Source organism: Hemiscyllium ocellatum, chromosome 1, assembly GCF_020745735.1.
Source record: "Hemiscyllium ocellatum isolate sHemOce1 chromosome 1, sHemOce1.pat.X.cur, whole genome shotgun sequence".
Lineage (NCBI taxonomy): Eukaryota > Metazoa > Chordata > Chondrichthyes > Orectolobiformes > Hemiscylliidae > Hemiscyllium > Hemiscyllium ocellatum.
In genome coordinates, this window is record NC_083401.1 from 35494603 (window position 1) to 35513215 (window position 18613).

General features: G+C 44.4%; 1 protein-coding gene across 1 annotated transcript in view; it reads right to left on the minus strand.

The window, feature by feature from the left end:
• The window catches only part of LOC132805451 (uncharacterized), a 60854-nt gene that overhangs the window by 18890 nt on the left and 23351 nt on the right, over nucleotides 1–18613 (minus strand). Inside the window, exon 4 of the mRNA XM_060822543.1 lies at nucleotides 18587–18611. Within this exon, the coding sequence (XP_060678526.1) occupies nucleotides 18587–18611 (25 nt within the window). The remainder of the gene's footprint in view (nucleotides 1–18586; nucleotides 18612–18613) is intronic.

Here is an 18613-nt window from a genome sequence, read left to right on the forward strand (position 1 = left end):
GAAAGATGTAGTAGAAAGAGGCTTTAACGGACTGAAAGAGGCATAGTTGATGGACAGGAGGAGATAACAAGGGTATTTAATGACCACTGTCATGACCCGAAGTAAAATGCAAGTAACCAAAAAAAAATGAGAACAGTCTGGTGACCCACGGCTAATTTTCCAAACACTTCATTGTTTAGAATGAGAAATTAGTTCACTTCTGCCCTGGAAAAAACTGCGGAATGTTCTCAAATTTCATTTCATTTGAAGTGTCCAGTGATCTATGTATGCTGTCTAACACACAATGAATTACTAACTTATATAAAATTGTATAACAGATACATAGAGTAAGTTCTTTGGTAGTTTGAAGTGGTAAATAAATCACCAGCTAGATTTGCATCTTTCACTCATGAAAGATGTACATGATCACCTGTTTTCAATAATCACACAAAATCTAGAGCTATCCAAATTGTGTTATTGCCTTAGTGCCTTCAGTTCTGATGTTACCCCTTGTATTATGGCGAGCTCCATAAAATGTATTGGTGACCTAAAGGTATAGCTGCCTGAGGAAGGAGTGGGGATTCCGAAAGCTTGCTGTTTCAAATAAACCTGTTGGATTGAAACCAGGTGTGCAGCCTGAAGGAAGAAGAAAGTGCTGTTGGGATGCTGTAGGTTCACTGCAGCGGATGTGTACTGCCTGCAGGCACTTGATCTTCTTGTCGGGATGGGTGTCGAGTTGCGAGTCATCAGAGCTAGTGGAGACCATCGCTGGATCGTGATCGGACGTTGGAGGATCGTTTGGTTGTGCTGACCTGCTCTTGGTGGATCTTCATGCTGGCTTTGGCCTAACGGCAATTCAGGTACCAGCCAACCTCAAGAGCTATGGCCTCAGCAGCCGCTCACAGCCCTGGACAGGGGGTTCGAAACACAGTCAGGGTGACTGTGAAGAAGGTAGAGGATCGTACACCAGTCGATTGCATCCTGTTTATTAAGAAAGTGCTGTTGGGATGCTGTGGGTTCACTGCAGTGGACGTGTACTGCCTGCAGGATTTCCCTGCGGCAGGCTACTTCGATGTGACCTTCAGAAGTGTGAAGCAGTGCGAGCAGCTCCTGAAGGTTTTCAAGGAGAAGGAAGGGGAGCCGCTATTCTCCATATTGTTGGCGATCCCATTGTGTGCATCCTGCACAGAGGAGTCGGGTTGTTACAATCCATATGTACAACCCCTATGTTCCAGCAGCTGATGTCCTGACCTTCCAGGGAAGGTACGTCCAAGTTGAGGGAGAAGCCACTGATGTGATCGACCCCTTTGGGATCTGGACCAGTAAGCGGCAGGTCAGGGTAACTCTGAGGGTTGATGAAAATGGGAAAATTCTCCACCCACCCTCGAGCTTCGCAATTGGAGGGAGCAGAGGCTACCTGACATATGCTGGGCAGCCGAAAGTGTGCCGAACCTGCGGGAAGGCAGGACACGTGGTGGCGGATTGTAAGGTGACCATGTGCAGGAATTGCAAACAGGAGGGTCACCTGACTAAGGACTGTCAGGAAGCAAAGAGCTGCAACCTGTGTGGAGAGGCGGGCCACATGTACAAGACCTGCCCAAGACCGGGGGGGGGGGGGGCCACTTACGCACAGATGGCTGGAGGTGGCAATGTGAGCCGTGGATCCCCAAAGACCAGCAAGGTCCACCCAGACAGCAGGGAAACGGAGACTGGTGGCACCCAGAAAGCAGAACAGGCTGGAGTGGAGGAGGCATCAGCTGGCGGAGAGACACAGCAGCTGATCCTAGCTCTAGCTGGTTAGATGGAAGCAATGGAGGAGGAGGTAATCGAGAAGGCAGAGGAGTGGATACCTGTTAAAAACAGGAAGAGAAAATCCTGCCAGGCCCCCAAAACCTCCCAGCAAAGGGGGAAAAGACAGCTGCACGAGGGAGAGACGGCCAGCTCTTTGGATGGGGAAGACAGGCGCAAAGAAGGTCATCACCACGAGAAGAAGAGACAAAGCACCGTAGATAAAGAGGAGGGCATTTCCTCCCAACCAGGAAACAAAGGACCCCCCAAAGTCCACTCTCCAACCAGTGAGAACCAGGGGGTACCCACTGCCCCCCAACTACAGGTAACTGAAAGCTGTGATCCTCTGACAGTTCCATTGTCAGACACAGAACTGGACAGTGCGGACCCTTGCCTTGGCTCAATGACACCAGAGCAGGTAAATGACCCCAGTGAGGAGCTGGATAACTACCTCAGTCCAGTGAAGGTCCAGCAGTTTGTGCTCCCCATGGGGATGCAGACAGCTACCCCAGACACAGGACAGTCAAATGGACAATGGTAACCCCATAAACTAGGGGTTAAAGAAGGTTCCTTTGCTATCGTATAACAGGGCACCCGCTCAGTAGGTGGGTTTCGCTGAAGCCACAGCTAAATAATAAGAGACTGGATGGTTAATAAAGGGAACTGTAAATAGGATAACTGTAAATTCGATTAATTAAATCTGTTCTTTGTAATGTTAAGACATGCAATGTATATATCTATGAACGACATGACAAATTGTACAGGTACCAAAGATTTATTGCAACGTATATATCTATGAACGACATGACAAATTGTACAGGTACCAAAGATTTATTTCTATGAATAAAGTATATTTTGAAATAAAAAAAAGCCTGAAGGAAGAAGATGGCTCAATAACGTCATCTCAGGCTGACATCATGAGGATCAGCAAATCCTTCTATGCCAGTATTTACGACTTGAAGGCAACCGACAGCATGGCTTCCCAGTCGTTCCTGTCCTCTATCATGGAGGTATAGAACATAGAACAATACAGCACAGAACAGGCCCTTCGGCCCACGATGTTGTGCCGAACATTTGTCCTAGCTTAAGCACCTATCCAATTACCGCTTAAAGGCCACCAATGATTCTGACTCTGCCACTCTCCCAGGCAGCGCATTCCATGCCCCCACCACTCTCTGGGTAAAGAACCTACCCCTGACATCCCCCTATACCTTCCACCCTTCACCTTAAATTTATGTCCCCTTGTAACACTCTGTTGTACCTGGGGAAAAAGTGTCTGACTGTCTACTCTATCTATTCCCCTGATCATCTTATACACCTCTATCAAGTCACCCCTTATACTCTCAACCTATCCTCATACGACCTATTCTCCATTCCAGGCAACATCCTGGTAAATCTCCTCTGCACCCTCTCCAAAGCTTCCACATCTTTCCTAAAGTGAGGCGACCAGAACTGCACACAGTACTCCAAATGTGGCCTTACCAAGGTCCTGTACAGCTGCAACATCACCTCACGACTCTTGAATTCAATCCGTCTGCTAATGAATGCTAATACACCAAAGGCCTTCTTACAAGCTCTATCCACCTGAGTGGCAACTTTCAAAGATCTATGAACATAGACCCCAAGATCCCTCTGCTCCTCCACTTTACTAAGAATCCTACCATTAACCCTGTATTCCGCATTCTTATTTGTCCTTCCAAAATGGACAACCTCACACTTGAAGTCTTAGATGACAGAACACAGGAGAGGCTGAACCAGCCGCTATGTCTGGACGAGCTGATCAAGGCCCTCGAGTCCTTCAAAAAGAATAAAACTCCAGAAGTGATGGCTTACCGGTCGAGCTCTATTCTGCTCTGTGGGACTTGATTGGCCAGGATATGCTGGAGGTGTATGTCAGTATGCTTCGGGCAGGTACCATGAATGAATCCATGAGGAAAGGCATCATCACCCTCATCTACAAGCGGAAGGGGGAGGGGGAGGAAATCAGAAATTGGAGACCAATCTCACTATTGAATGCCGATTACAAAACCTTGTCAAAGGTCATCGCCAACTGGGTCAGGTCTGCTCTGGGATCGGTGATCCATCCTGACCAAACCTGTGCTGTACCGGGCAGGAAGATCGCTGAGAGTCTTGCACTCCTGAGGGATACGATCGCCTATGTGTAGGACAGGGGGTTGAACACCTGCCTCATCAGCCTGGACAAGGAGAAAGCCTTTGACAGGATATCACACACGTATATGAGAGCTATTGTCTCCAAAATGGGCTTTGGGGAGGGAATCTGTAATTGGATCAGACTGCCCTACACCAATATTGTCAGTACAGTCTCAATCAATGGGTGGGAATCAGATAGCTTCCCAGTCAGATCTGGAGTCAGGCAGGGCTGCCCTCTCTCTCCTGTCTTGTTTGTGTGCTGCATAGAGCCATTTGCCGAGTCCATCAGGAAGGATGCGAGCCTGAGAGGGGTGACTATTCCTTGCAACGAGGGCCTGCAGGTTAAGGCCTCCCTGTACATGGATGATGTCGCCGTTTTCTGCTCGGATCTGCTGTCCATGCACAGACTCATGTGCATATCTGACCAGTTTGAACAGGCCTCAGGAGGCCAAGGTAAACTGAGGCAAGAGTGAGGCCATGCTCTTCGGGAACTGGGCTGACCAATCCTTCATCCCCTTCTCCGTCAGGACTGACCACCTGAAGGTGCTGGGTATTTGGTTCAGAGGGGCTGGGGCGTGCGCCAAGTCTTGGGAGGAGTGTATCAGCAAAGTGAGGCAGAAACTGGACAGATGGAAGCTACGGTCGCTCTCCACCGCGGGAAAAAACATGGTCATCAGATGTGAGGCACTGTCAGTGTCGTTATATGTGGCACAGGTCTGGCCTATTCCCAGTACCTGTGCCGCTGCAGTCACCAGGCCATCTTCCATTTTATATGGAGATCAAAGATGGACTGGGTCGGAAGGGACTCGATGTATACAGATCTGGGCAACAGGGAAAAAACACACCCAATGCCACCCTCACCCTGATGGCCACCTTTGTGTGTGGCTGCATCAAGCTGTGCCTGGATCCCCGGTACGCAAACACCAAGTGTCACTACGTACTGAGGTTCTACCTGTCCCCGGTGTTGCGAAGGATGGTCCTGGCCTCGCTGCTGCGGAACGCTCCACGTAGTTGGACAGTTCCGTATCACCTGTCCTTCGTGGAGAAGTTTATGAAGAAAAGCACCTTTGACCACAAGTCCACCAGGAAGTGGTCAGGACATAGTGTCCTTGAGACCCTTCGGGAAAAGGAGAGGGCAGATCCTGTCAAGCGATTCCCTGGGCAGACTGTCAAAGTCATTTGGCAGAATACCTCATCACCAGATCTTTCCAACAAGCATCAAGACATGGCTTGGCTGGTGGTGAGAAGGGTTCTGCCTGTGAGATCCTTTATGCATGCCCGGACTCTCTGCCCCACTGCATTCTGCCCTCGAAGCGGCTGTGGGGGGGGATCGAGACTGTTACACAACCACCTTCTGGAATGTGCCTACGCAAAGGAAGTCTGGAGATGAATGCAGTGGTATTTGTTGAGGTTCATCCTGAGCAGCTCTGTGACGCGGGACTCCATGCTCTATGGTCTGTTCCCTGGGATGCACACCGAGATGAACATCAACTGTGCCTGGAGGATCATCAACTCAATGAAGGACGCTTTCTAGTGTGTCCAAAGCCTGTTGATCTTGCAGCTGAAGGAGTTGACTCTGACTGAGTGGTGCAGACTGGCTCATTCCAAGGTCCAGGACTACGTGTTGAGGGACGCGCTGAAGCTTGGGACAGCTGCTGCCAAGGCGCGTGTAAGGTCTGCCTGCCTAAGAAGAACAGGGGGCCCACTCAGTAAGTGGGCTCCACTGACGCCTCAGCAAAAGAGCTGGATGATCAATGTACAGACTTGTACATACGAATGATTAATTCTGATCTCTGTATGTAAAGAAATGGAATGTATACGTATGTATGGCATGACCAATTAAGATATTAAAATAATTTTATGAATAAAGTATATTTTTGAAATTAAACAAAATATTTAACTTAACACCCAGTATTAACAATGGCAGCCTCCACATATAAAAAGTAAGAAGGCAATTGAGGTACAATTCTAGTTCACAAATGGGCAACATGTTCTCTGTAAATAATGCACTTAATCATACCACAAATGTTATTTATCCTTCATACCTTTCCTTCATAGATTCATACGGCATGGAATGAGACCCTTCGGTCCTACTCATCCACCTTTCTCAAACTAAACTAGTCCCATTTGGCTGTGTTCGATCCAAATCTCTCTAAATCTTCCCTATTCATGTATCTGTCCAAATGTCTTTTAAATGTTGTAACTGTACCTGCATATTCACTTCATCTGATAGTTTATTCCACATGTGAACCACCCTTTGTGTAAAAAGATTGTCCCTCAGGTCCTTTTAAATCTTTCTCTTCTGACTTTAATGCTCCCTAGTTTTGAACTTGCCCCCCGCCCAGGAAAAAGGGCTTTGATGACCTTCATGGTTTTATAAACCTCTAGAATGTCACTCCTCAACTTCCTTCGCTCCAGTGAGAAAGGTCCCAGCCTATCCAGCCTCTGCTTATAACGCACCCTCCAGTCCTCTCAACATCCTGGTAAATGTTTTCTGTACCCTCTCCAATTTAATAAAATTCTTTCTTTCCATTTTTGATTTAAATCTACAAATTTATCAGCTCAACTACATTGCTATTTTCTGTGCAGTTCCAATGATATCACATGACAGAAGCAAAAACAAAATCTAAAGCTTTACTTCATTCTGAATGTTGTCATCCAATAATTGTTTTGGATTCCTGCTTCTTTAGTTGTTGGTTTATCATCTTCATATTGACTTTTAATATTCTTTCATGGGATGTGGGTATTACTGGCAAGGCCAGCATTTATTACCCATTCCTTATTGCCCATCAAAGTTGGTAGTGAGCTGACAGATTGCTACCAACTTTGCATGGGCAATAAGGAATGGGTAATAAATGCTGGCCTTACCAGTAACGCCCACATCCCATGAAAGAATATTAAAATTCAATATCAAGATGTTGAACCAACAACTAAAGAAGCATGAATCCAAAGCAATTATTAAATGACAACATTCAGAATTGTTAAAAATGGAGTTTGAGGATATTTATCCAGAGCCAGGGAAGGGATGGTAGTATTTTCCAAGTCAAGATTATGTGTGGTTTGGAGAGGAATTTCAGATGGTCATATTTCCAAGTATCTGCTGCTCTTTTAGTTCAAACTGGTAGAGGTTGCTGATTTGGAATATGTTGTTGAAAGAGCCTCAGTGAATTGTTACAGTGTATTTTGTAAGTGGAACATATTGCTAGCACTGTGCATCAATGGTGGAAGTAGCAAATGTTGAAGATAGTGGATTCAGCCAACAAAGAAAAAACTGCTTTGTCCAGAATGATGTTGAGTTTCTTAAGTGTTGTTCCAAGCAAGTGAGGAGTGCTTCATTATATTCCTGACTTGTACCTTGTCTTAAGTAGTGGACAGGCTTTGGGGAGTCAGGTGGTGAGCTACTCACCGCAGAATTTCTAGACTCTGACCTGCTCTTGTAGCCACAGTATTTATATGGCTAGTCCACTCAGTTTCTTGTGAACAATAAGTTCCTGGATGTTGATGTTGGGAATCCAGTATAAGCAAGTTGATATACATTCTTTTGTGAGACCAGCAGGCATGGTCTTTCAGATCACGCCGCTTCCGTGTCCTGAATTCCCCTAACCACCCATCAGCATTCTGTCCAGAATCCCCTTCCTGACACAGTCACTGGCACAGCTACCCTGAAGCATTTAAGGTTTCCCTGAGTATGATATGCTGCTTGTCCACCATACCCATTCCATTTATTACTCCATTTGGACATTAAGTAGAATAAAACTAATAGCTTCCCACTGGAAACCCTGTAGCTTTTCGTCCTCAACTCCAGCCATTCTAATGGCATGAAGAAAACAGCTTAGGGTATGTTAGCTCATCAACACTTCAACATTAGCAAACCAATTGTCATTGGAGCATGTCCTTCAGATCAAGAGTTTGTAGCCATTTTAGATTCATAAAATTCACGAATATGACCATGAGACATTGTAGCTGAAGTAGCCCATCCAGCCCATATTATCAGTCATGTATAATCTGATAATCCTCAATTCCACTTTCCTGCTTTTTACCCATAACTCTTGAGTTTGTTACTGATTAAAAATCTGTCTGTCTCAGCCTTGAATATATTGAATGATCAAGGCTTGACAGTACTCTGCAATAAAGGATTCCACAAATTGACTATTATCTGAGGGAAAAAAATCCTTCTTATCTCTGTCTTAAATGGATGAGCCCTTACTCTGAAATTATTCCCTCTGGTCCTAGATTCTCACACAAGGGGAAACATCTACTTGCATCTTCCTTGTTAAGTCTTCTAAGAATCTTATGTGTTTAAATAAGGTCTTCTCTCATTCTTCTAAACTCCAATGAATACAAGACCAAACTACTCAAACTCTGATCATAAGAAAATTCCTCCATGTCCAGAATTAAACTCGTGAATGTTCTCTGGACTTCTTTCAATGCCAGTATACCTTAGATAAGGGACCAGTGTTCTAGGTGTGGCCTGACTATTACTTCGTATGGTTTTAGCAAGATATCCCTAGTTTTATGTTTCATTACCTTTGAAATAGAGAGCAACGATCCATTTGTTTTTCCTATTACCCACTGAACTTGGATGCTAGCTTTTTGTGATTCATGCACAAAGTGTCACAATTTATATAATACTCAGTTTCTCTATTCTTCCTGCCAAAGTGCATAACCTCATATTTCTCACATTTTATTTCATATCCAATTTTTGGCCTGCTCACTTCACCTGTTTATATCCCTCTGCACACTATTTATGTGATCCTCACCATGTCTCTTCCCACCTATTAGACCATAAGTCAGTATGGTTTCATCAAGGGGAGGTCATGCTTAACAAATCTGTTAGTATTTTTTGAGGAGGTAACGAGTAGGTTAGACCAAGGAGAACCAATGGATGTTATCTATCTGGACTTCCAGAAGGTCTTTGATAAGGTGCCATACAGGAGGTTGGTGAGTAAGACAAGGGCCCATGGTGTTAGAGACAAGGTACAGGCATGGATGAAAGATTGACTGTTTGGCAGAAGGCAGAGAGTGGGGATAAAAGGGTCTTTCTCAGTATGGAAGCCGGTGACTAATGGTGTTCCACGAAGGTCAGTGTTGAGACCACAACTTTTCACTTTATACATTAACAATCTGGACGAATGAACTGAGGGCATTCTGGCTACGTTTGCAGATGATACAAAGATGGATGAAATCCAAATATATTACATTTAATTGTTTTTCTGCATCGATCCTGTTTGCTACTTCATCAAAGAATTACAATAAATTTATCAGGCATGATTTATCCTTCCTGAAACCATGCTGACTCTGTTTGACTATATTACATATTTTTAAATGCTCCATTTTACATCCTTTGTAATAGAGTTTCCAAATGACAAATGTTAAGCTAACTGCCCAATAGTCTCACTTCCTTTTTGGATTTGGAGATGCCGGTGTTGGACTGGGATGTACAAAGTTAAATGTCACACAACACCAGATTATAGTCCAACAGATTTATTAACAGGTTAAACCTGTTGGACTATAACCTGGTGTTGTGTGATTTTCCCTTTTTGGAATAAGAGTATAACAGTTTTCTAATCCTCTGGCATTTTTCCAGAATTTAAGCATTTTTAGAAGAATACCAATAGGGAATTCACTGTCCCTGTAACTGCTTCCTTTAATATCCTAGTATGCAATCCATCAGGTCCTCAGGACTTGTAAGTTTTTAGCCCATTAATTTCCCTAGTACTTTTTCTCTATTAATAGTAATTGTATGTTTTCTCTCCCCCATTCACTTCCTCTTTAGCCCCTTGATAAGTTAATAGTTTTGAAATGTTATTAATGTATCCTACAGTGAAGACTGATGCAAAGTAATTAGGAGTTGGTTAGCTTAGTTGGCTGGATGGCTGGTTTTCAAAGCAGTATAATGCCAACAATGTGGGTTAAATTTTTGCACTGACTGAAGTTACCATAAAGGACTCTTCTTTTCAACTTGATATGGTGATCTTCAAGTTAAACTGTCTCCCTCTAAGGAGAAAGTAACCTTATGTTCATAGAGTCAGTCTGGTAGACCTATGGTGACTTTACCTTTTTAATCATTCAACTCTTTTGCCATTTCCTGGTTTCCTATGATCATTTCACAAGTGTCAGTCTCTAAGAGGCCTATGTTCACTTTAGCTTCTTTTTTTTTCTTATATATTTAAAGAAGTGTGTAATGTCCATTTTTGTATGACTTGTAATTTACGCTCATAGTTTATTTTTTATTCTTTTGAACTTTACTTTCTAACTCTTTTAATTGGCCATCTATGCTTGCTTTTAGAACTAATGAGAAAAGCTCATAGGAAGTGAATGGAGTCCATCTTAACTTTGGATTCACACAGCTTTCAAGTCTAGACAAACAACAACAGGGCAAAATTCTTGTAGTTGTCACAGGCAATTGTCAAAAAATCTAACTTTTAATGAAGGTCTATATGTCCCATTTATGCTTTGCCACAAGGCAATCTTTTAAGTTATGAATACAGGTTTTCAACAAAAGTAACCAAAGTGATTTATTTGATGGCAAGCCCAATGCTAAGGTTCCATTCACAAGTGGGGCAGCACTGTGGCTCAGTGGTTAGCACTGCTGCCTCGCAGCACTAAGGTCCTGGATTCAATTCCAGCCTTGGGTGACTGTCTGTGTGGAGTTTGTACATTCTCCCCGTGTCTGCATGAGTTTCCTCCGGGTGCTCCGATTTCCTCCCGCAGGTGAATTGGCCTGGCTAAATTGCTCATAGTGTTAAGTGAAGGGGTAAATGTAGGGGAATGGGTCTGGGTGGGTTACTCTTCGGAGAGTTGGTGTGGACTTGTTGGGCCGAAGGGCCCGTTTCCACACTAGGGAATCTAATCTAATCTAATGTCTGGATCATCAACTGAATGTGAAAAATACAATCCATAAAATATTAGCCGCAGTAAATATTCTACTTTTCTTGCCTCCCCTTCTTGCTCGCTTCTTGATTGGTTAGAATTGTTGGAATGCTATTACAATCTTCTACTGTGAAGACATATGCAAAGTAATTAGGTGTCAATTAACTCAATTAGCTGGATGGCTGGTTTTCAGTGCAGCATATTGCCAACAATGTGGGTTAAACTAGCTTCTGGACATTGTTTTAATAGGGAATTAATTGCCTGAGATGAAGCCTGTCAAGTAAGGAAATAAACTTTGAACTGGATCCCCTCAGCTGGAGGCTAGGCCGCAGTTTGATGAGTGGCTGCACTTATTTTTTGCACCACTTTTTATTTGTTTTATTTACAACAATGATATTATCATAAATAAAACATAGAACGTTACAATGCAGTGCAGGCCCTTCGGCCCTCGATGTTGCACCGACCTGTGGCATGAATCTGAAGCCTATCAATCCTACACTATTCCATTTCCTTCTATATGTTTATCCAATGACCATTTAAATGCCTTGAAGGCTAGCAAGCCTACTACTGTTGCAGGCAGGGAATTCCACGCCCCTAATGAATAAAGGAACTACCTCTGACATCTGTCCTATATTCATCACCCCTCAAATTAAAACTTTGTCCCCTTGTGTAAGCCATCACCATTCCAGGAAAAAATATCTCTTTGTCCGCCCTTTCTAACCCTTTGATTATCTTATATGTCTCAATTAATTCATCTCTCAACCTTCTTCACTTTAACAAAAGCAGCCTTAAGTCCCTCTGTTTTTCCTCATAAGATCTTCCCTCCATACCAGGCAGCTTCCAGATAAATTCTTCTGAACCTTTCCCAAAGCTTCCACATCCTTCCTATAATGCGGTGATCAGAACTGTATGCAATACTCCAAATGCGGCCATACCAGAGTTTTGCACAGCTGCAAAATGACCTCATGTCTCCGAAACTCAATCCCTCTGCTAATAAAAGCTAACATAATGTATGTCTTCTTAACAACCCGATCAACTTTGGTATGTACTTGGACACAGAGATATCTCTGCTCATCTACATTACCAAGAGTCTTACCATTAGCCCAATTATTCCTGTTGCTCCTTCCAAAGTGAATGACCTCACACTTTTCCACATTAAACTCCATTTGCCACTCTCAGTCCAGCTCTGCAGCTTATCTGTGTCCCTTCTGTAACTTGCAACATCCTTCAGCATTATCCACAACTCCATCGACCTTAGTGTCATCCACAAATGTACTAACCCATCCTTCTACCCCCTCATCCAGGTCATTTATAAAAATGACAAACAACAGTGGACCCAAAACAGATTCTTGCGGTACACCACTAGTAAGTGAACTCCAGGATGAACATTTCCCACCAACCATACCCTCTGTCTTCTTTCAGCTAGCCAATTTCTGATCCAAACTGCTAAATCACCCTCAATCCCATGTCTCTGTATTGTGTGCAATAGCCTACCATGGGAAACCTTAGCAAATACCTTTCTGAAATCCATATACACCACATTAACCACTTTACCCTCAGCCACCTGTTTGGTTACCTTCTCAAAGAACTTAATAAGGTTTGTGAGACACAAGCTACCCTTCACAAAACCATGTTGACTAACCCTAATCAACTTATTCCTTTCTAAGTGATTATAAAATCCTATCTCTTATCACCTTACCAAAACTTGAACTGCAACTGAAGTAAGGCTCAGTGGTCTATAATTACCAGGGTTGTCTCTACTCCCCTTCTTGAACAAGAGGACAACGTTAGCTATCCTCCAGTCTTCTGGCACTAATCCTGTAGATAATGATGACATAAAGATCAAAGCCAAAGGCTCTGCAATCTCCTCCCTGTCTTCCCAGAGAATCCTGGGATAAATCCCATCCGTCCTAGTGGACTTATCTATTTTCACACTTTCCATAATTGATAACACCTCCTCCTTGTGAACCACAATCCCATCTAGTCTAGTAGTCTGTATTTCAGTATTGTCCTTGACAACATTGTCTTTTTCCACTGTGAATACTGACGAAAAATATTCATTTAGCACTTCTCCTGTCTCCTCGGATTCCATGCACAACTCCCCACTACTATCTTTGATTGGCCCTAATCTTACTCTAGTCATTCTTTTGTTCCTGATATCACCTATAGAAACCTTTAGGGTTTTCCTTGATCCTATCTACCGACAACTTCTCATGTCCCCTCCTGGCACTTCATAGTTCTGTCTTTAGGTCTTTCCTGGCTAACTTGCAACTCTCAAGCACCCTAACTGAGCCTTCATGACTCATCCAAACATAAGCCTTCTTTTTCCTCTTGATAAGAGATTCAACTTCTTTAGTAAACCACAGTTCCCTCACTCGACCATTTCCTCCCTGCCTGACAGGTGCATACTTATCAAGGACACGCAGATGTTTTTAGATTAGATTACTTACAGTGTGGAAACAGGTCCTTCAGACCAACAAGTCCACACCGGCCCGCCAAAGCCACCCAGACCCATTCCCCTGCATTTACCCCTAACACTACGGGTAATTTAGCATGGCAAATTCGCCTAACCTGCACATTTTTGGATTGTGGGAGGAAACCAGAGCACCCGAAGGAAACCCACGCAGACGCAGCCTGAGGCAGGAATTGAACCCAGGTCTCTGTTGCTGTGAGGCAGCAGTGCTAACTACTGTGCCACCATGCCGCCCACAAGTGTTCCTTGAATAAGCTTCACATTTCAATTGTGCCCATCCCCTGCAGTTTCCTTCCCCATCCTATGCATCCTAAATCTTGCCTAATCACATCATAATTGCCTTTCCACCAGCAATGTGCAGATTAGGTGAATTGGCCATGCTAAATTGCCTGTAGTGTTAGGTGAAGGGGTAAATGTAGGGGAATGGGTTTGGGTGGGTTGCTCTTCGGAGGGTCGGTGTGGACTTGTTGGGCCGAAGGGCTGTTTCCACACTGTAAGTAATCTAATCTAATCTAATCTAACCTAATCTATAACTTTCCCTGCAGTATACACCTATCCCTTTCCATTGCTAAAGTGAACATAGCCGAATTGTGGTCACTATCTCCAAAGTGCTCACCTATCTCCAAATCTAACACCCGGTGAAGTTCACTAACCAAGACCAAATCCAATGTGACCTTGCCCCTTTGTTGGCCTGTCTCATACTCTATCAGGAAATCCTCCTGCATACATTGGACAAAAACTGACTCATCTAAAGTACTCGAATGATAGTTTTTCCAGTCAATATTTGGAAAGTTAAAGTCCCCTATAACAACTGCCCTGTTACTCTTGCTCCTATCCAGAGTCATCTCTGCTATCCTTTCTGCAACATCTCTGGAACAATTCAGAGGCTGATAGCAAACTTCCCTGTTTCTAACCTCAGCCCATACTACCTCAGTAGATGGGTCCTCAAACATACTTTTTGCCACCATAATACTGTCCTTGACTAACAATGCCATACCTCCCCCTCGTTTTCCATCTTCTTTGTTCTTACTGAAACATCTAAATCCCGTAACCTGCAATAACCATTTCTGTCCCTATCTCCAAAATGGCCACAACATTGAAGTACCAGGTACCAACCCATGTTGTAAGTTCTCACACCTTATTAGGATGCTCCTGGCATTGAAATAGACACACTTTAAACCACCTTCCTGCTTGCCGGTGCATTCTTGCGACCTTGAAACAATATTTCTGACCTCACTACTCTCAACCTCTTGGACACTGGAACTACAATTTAGGTTCCCATCCTCTTGCTGAATTAATTTAAACCCACTTGAAGAGTATTAGCAAATATCCACCCCAGGATATTGGTACCCTTTTGGTCCAGGTGCAGACCATCCTGCTTGTAGAGGTTCCGTCTACCTCAGAATAAGTCCCAATTATCCAGATATCCGAAACCCTCCCTCCTGCACCATTCCAGTAGCCACGTGTTCAACTCCTCTAGAACATAGAACAATACAGCACAGATCAGGCCCTTTGGCCCACGATGTTGTGCCGAACATTTGTCCTAGCCTAAGCTATCCATGTACCTATCCAATTGCCGCTTAAAAGTCACCAATGATTCTGACTCTGCCACTCTCACAGGCTGCGCATTCCATGTCCCCACCACTCTTTGGGTAAAGAACCTACCCCTGACATCTCCCCTTTACCTTCCACCCTTCACCTTAAATTTATTTCCCCTTGTAACACTCTGTTGTACCCGGGGAAAAAGTGTCTGACTGTCTACTCTATCTATTCCCCTGATCATCTTATAAACCTCTATCAAGTCACCCCTCATCCTTCGCCGTTCCAATGAGAAAAGGCCTAGCACTCTAACCTATCCTCGTACAACCTATTCTCCATTCCAGGCAACATCCTGGTAAATCTCACCTGCACCCTCTCCAAAGTTTCCACATCTTTCCTAAAATGAGGCGACCAGAACTGCACACAGTACTCCAAATGTGGCCTTAACAAGGTCCTGTACAGCTGCAACATCACCTCATGACTCTTGAATTCAATCCCTCTGCTAATGAACGCTAATATACCATAGGCCTTCTTATAAGCTCTATCCACCTGAGTGGCAACTTTCAAAGATCTATGAATATAGACTTTGAAGGGCTCTGGCCCGAAACGTCAAATTTCCTGTTCCTAGGATGCTGCCTAACCTGCTGTGCTTTAACCAGCAACACATTTTCAGCTATGAATATAGACCCCAAGATCCCTCTGCTCCTCCACCTTACTAAGAACCCTACCGTTAACCCTGTATTCTCCATTCTCATTTGTCCTTCCAAAATGGACAACCTCACACTTGACAGGGTTGAACTCCATCTGCCACTCCTCAGCCCCGCTCTGCATCATATCTAAGTCCCTTTGCAGCCGACAACAGCCCTCCTCACTATCCACAACTCCACCAATCTTCGTATCGTCTGCAAATTTACTGACCCACCCTTCGACTCCCTCTTCCAAGTCATTAATAAAAATTACAAACAACAGAGGGCCCAGAACTGAGCCCTGTGGAACTCCACTTGTAACTGGTCTCCAGGCTGAATATTTACCATTTACCATCACTCTCTGACTTTGACCGGTTAGCCAGTTCTCTATCCAACTGGCCAAACCTCCCACTATCCCATGTCTCCTGACTTTCCGCATAAGCCTACCATGGGGAACCTTATCAAATGCCTTACTAAAATCCATGTACACTACATCCACTGCTCTACCCTTATCCACATGCTTGGTCACCTCCTCAAAAAATTCAATAAGACTTGTAAGGCAAGACCTACCCCTCACAAATCCGTGCTGGCTGTCCCTAATCAAGCAGTGTCTTTCCAGATACTCATAAATCCTATCCCTCAGTACCCTTTCCATTACTTTGCCTACCACCGAAGTAAGACTAACTGGCCTGTAATTCCTGGGGTTATCCCTATTCCTTTTTTTGAATGGGGCACAACATTCGCCACTCTCCAGTCCCCTGGCACCACCCCCATTGACAGTGAAGACAAAAAGATCATTGTTAACGGTTCTGCAATTTCCTCTCTTGCTTCCCACATAATCCTAGGATTTATCCCGTCAGGCCCAGGGGACTTGTCTATCCTCAAGTTTTTCAAAATGCCCAACACATCTTCCTTCCTCACAAGTATCTCCTCTAGCTTACCATTCCGTTTCATACTCTCCTCTTCAACAAACGGTCCCTCTCATTTGTAAATACAGAAGAAAAGTACTCATTCAAGACCTCTTCTATCTCTTCCGACTCAATACACAGTCTCCCACTACTGTCCTTGATCGGACCTACCCTCGTTCTCGTCATTCTCATGTTTCTCACATACACGTAAAAGGCCTTGGGTTATCCTTGATCCTATCCGCCAAAGATTTTTCATGCCCTTTCTTAGCTCTCCTAATCCCTTTCTTCAGCTCCCTCCTGGCTATCCTGCATCCCTCCAATGCTCTGTCTGAACCTTGTTTCCTCAACCTTATGTAAGCCGCCTTCTTCCTCCTTACAAGACATTCAACCTCCCTCGTCAACCAAGGTTCCCTCACACGACCACCTCTTTCCTGCCTGACAGGTACATACATATCAAGGACACGTCGTATCTGTTCCTTGAAAAAGTTCAACATTTCAACGACATCCTTCCCTGACAGCCTGTGTTCCCAATTTATGCTCCTCAGATCCTGTCTTGCAGCATCGTATTTACCCTTCTCCCAATTGTAAAACCTGCCCTGTTGCACGCAACTATCTCTCTCCATAACCAAGGTGAAAGTCACAGGATTGTGGTCACCATCACCAAAATGCTCACCCAATAACAAGCCCATCAATTGTCCCGGTTCGTTACCAAGTACCAAATCCAATATGGCCTCCCCTCTGGTCAGACAATCTACATACTGAGTTAGAAAAGCTTCCTGGACACACTGCACAAACACCGCCCCATCCAATCTATTTGATCTAAAGAGCTTCCTATCAATATTTGGGAAGTTGAAATCGCCCATGACTACTACCCTGTGGCTTCTGCACCTTTCCAAAATTTGTTTCCCAATCTGTTTCTCCACATCTCTGCTGCTATTGGGGGGCCTATAGTAAATACCCAACAAGGTGACTGCTCCTTTCCTATTTCTGACTTCAGCCCATACTACCTCCAAAGGCAGATCCCCCTCGAACTGCCTTTCTGCAGCCGTTATACCATTTCTAATTAGCAACGCCACCCCCCCCTCCTTTTTTTACCACCCCCCCAATCTTACTGAAACATCTGTAACCAGGAACCTCTAACAACCATTCCTGTCCCTCTTCTATCCATGTTTCCGTGATGGCCACAACATTGTAGTCCCAAGTACCGATTCACGCCTTAAGTTCACCCACCTTATTTCTGATACTCCTTGCGTTGAAGTGTACACACTTGAGCCCATCTCTGTGTCTGCAAGTATTCCCTGTCAGTGCTACCTTCTCCACAGCCTCCCTACATTCTTGGACATCCTCTCTCTCCTTCTTCTTTGTCTTGCTAGCACTTGGCACCGTTAACAAACCAGAGATAATACCTCTATTTGTTCTATGCTTCCACCCCAGCTCTCTGAATTTCTGCCTTAAATCCCCATCCCTTTTCTTACCTATGTCATTTGTGCCTTTGTGGACCATAACTTGAGGCTGCTCCCCCTTCCCCTCAAGGATCCTGAAAACACGATCTGAGACATCACAAACTCTGGCACTTGGGAGGCAACACACCAACCGTCTCTTGGTTCCCACAGAACCTCCTATCTGTCCCCCTAACTATGGAGTCCCCAGTGACTAATGCTCTGCTCCTCTTCCCCCTTCCCTTCTGAGCAACAGGGACAGACTCCATGCCAGAGCCCTGTACCCCACTGCTTTCCCCAGGTAAGTGGACCCCCTAACAGTTCTAAAACAGTATACTTGTTATTAAGGGGAACGGCCACAGGAGATCCCTGCACTGTCTGCCGGTTCCCTTTCTGTCCCCTGACTGTAACCCATCTGCCTTTTTCTTGTACCTGAGATGTGACTCCCTCCCTGTAACTCCTCTCTCCCAAATTATCCGAAGTTCATCCAGTTCCCTAATGCGGTTTTTGAGAAGCTGGAGTTGGGTACACTTCCCACAGATGAACTCAGCAGTGGCACTACCTCCCACATTCTGCATTTACTTTCCCAGCAGCCCCTTGGTCATCGTTCCTGCTGCGAAATGAAAAGGCCTGACTCTCAAGTTAAGTCCCTTTCAAGTGGGAAACACCTCCTGGCAGTCCCCGCTCCTCTCTCCCTCTCTCCTTGCTATTCCCAAAAAATAGATTGTATGGAAATTGATTCATACTTACCTCCTCCTTAAATTAGATAGGTTTCCT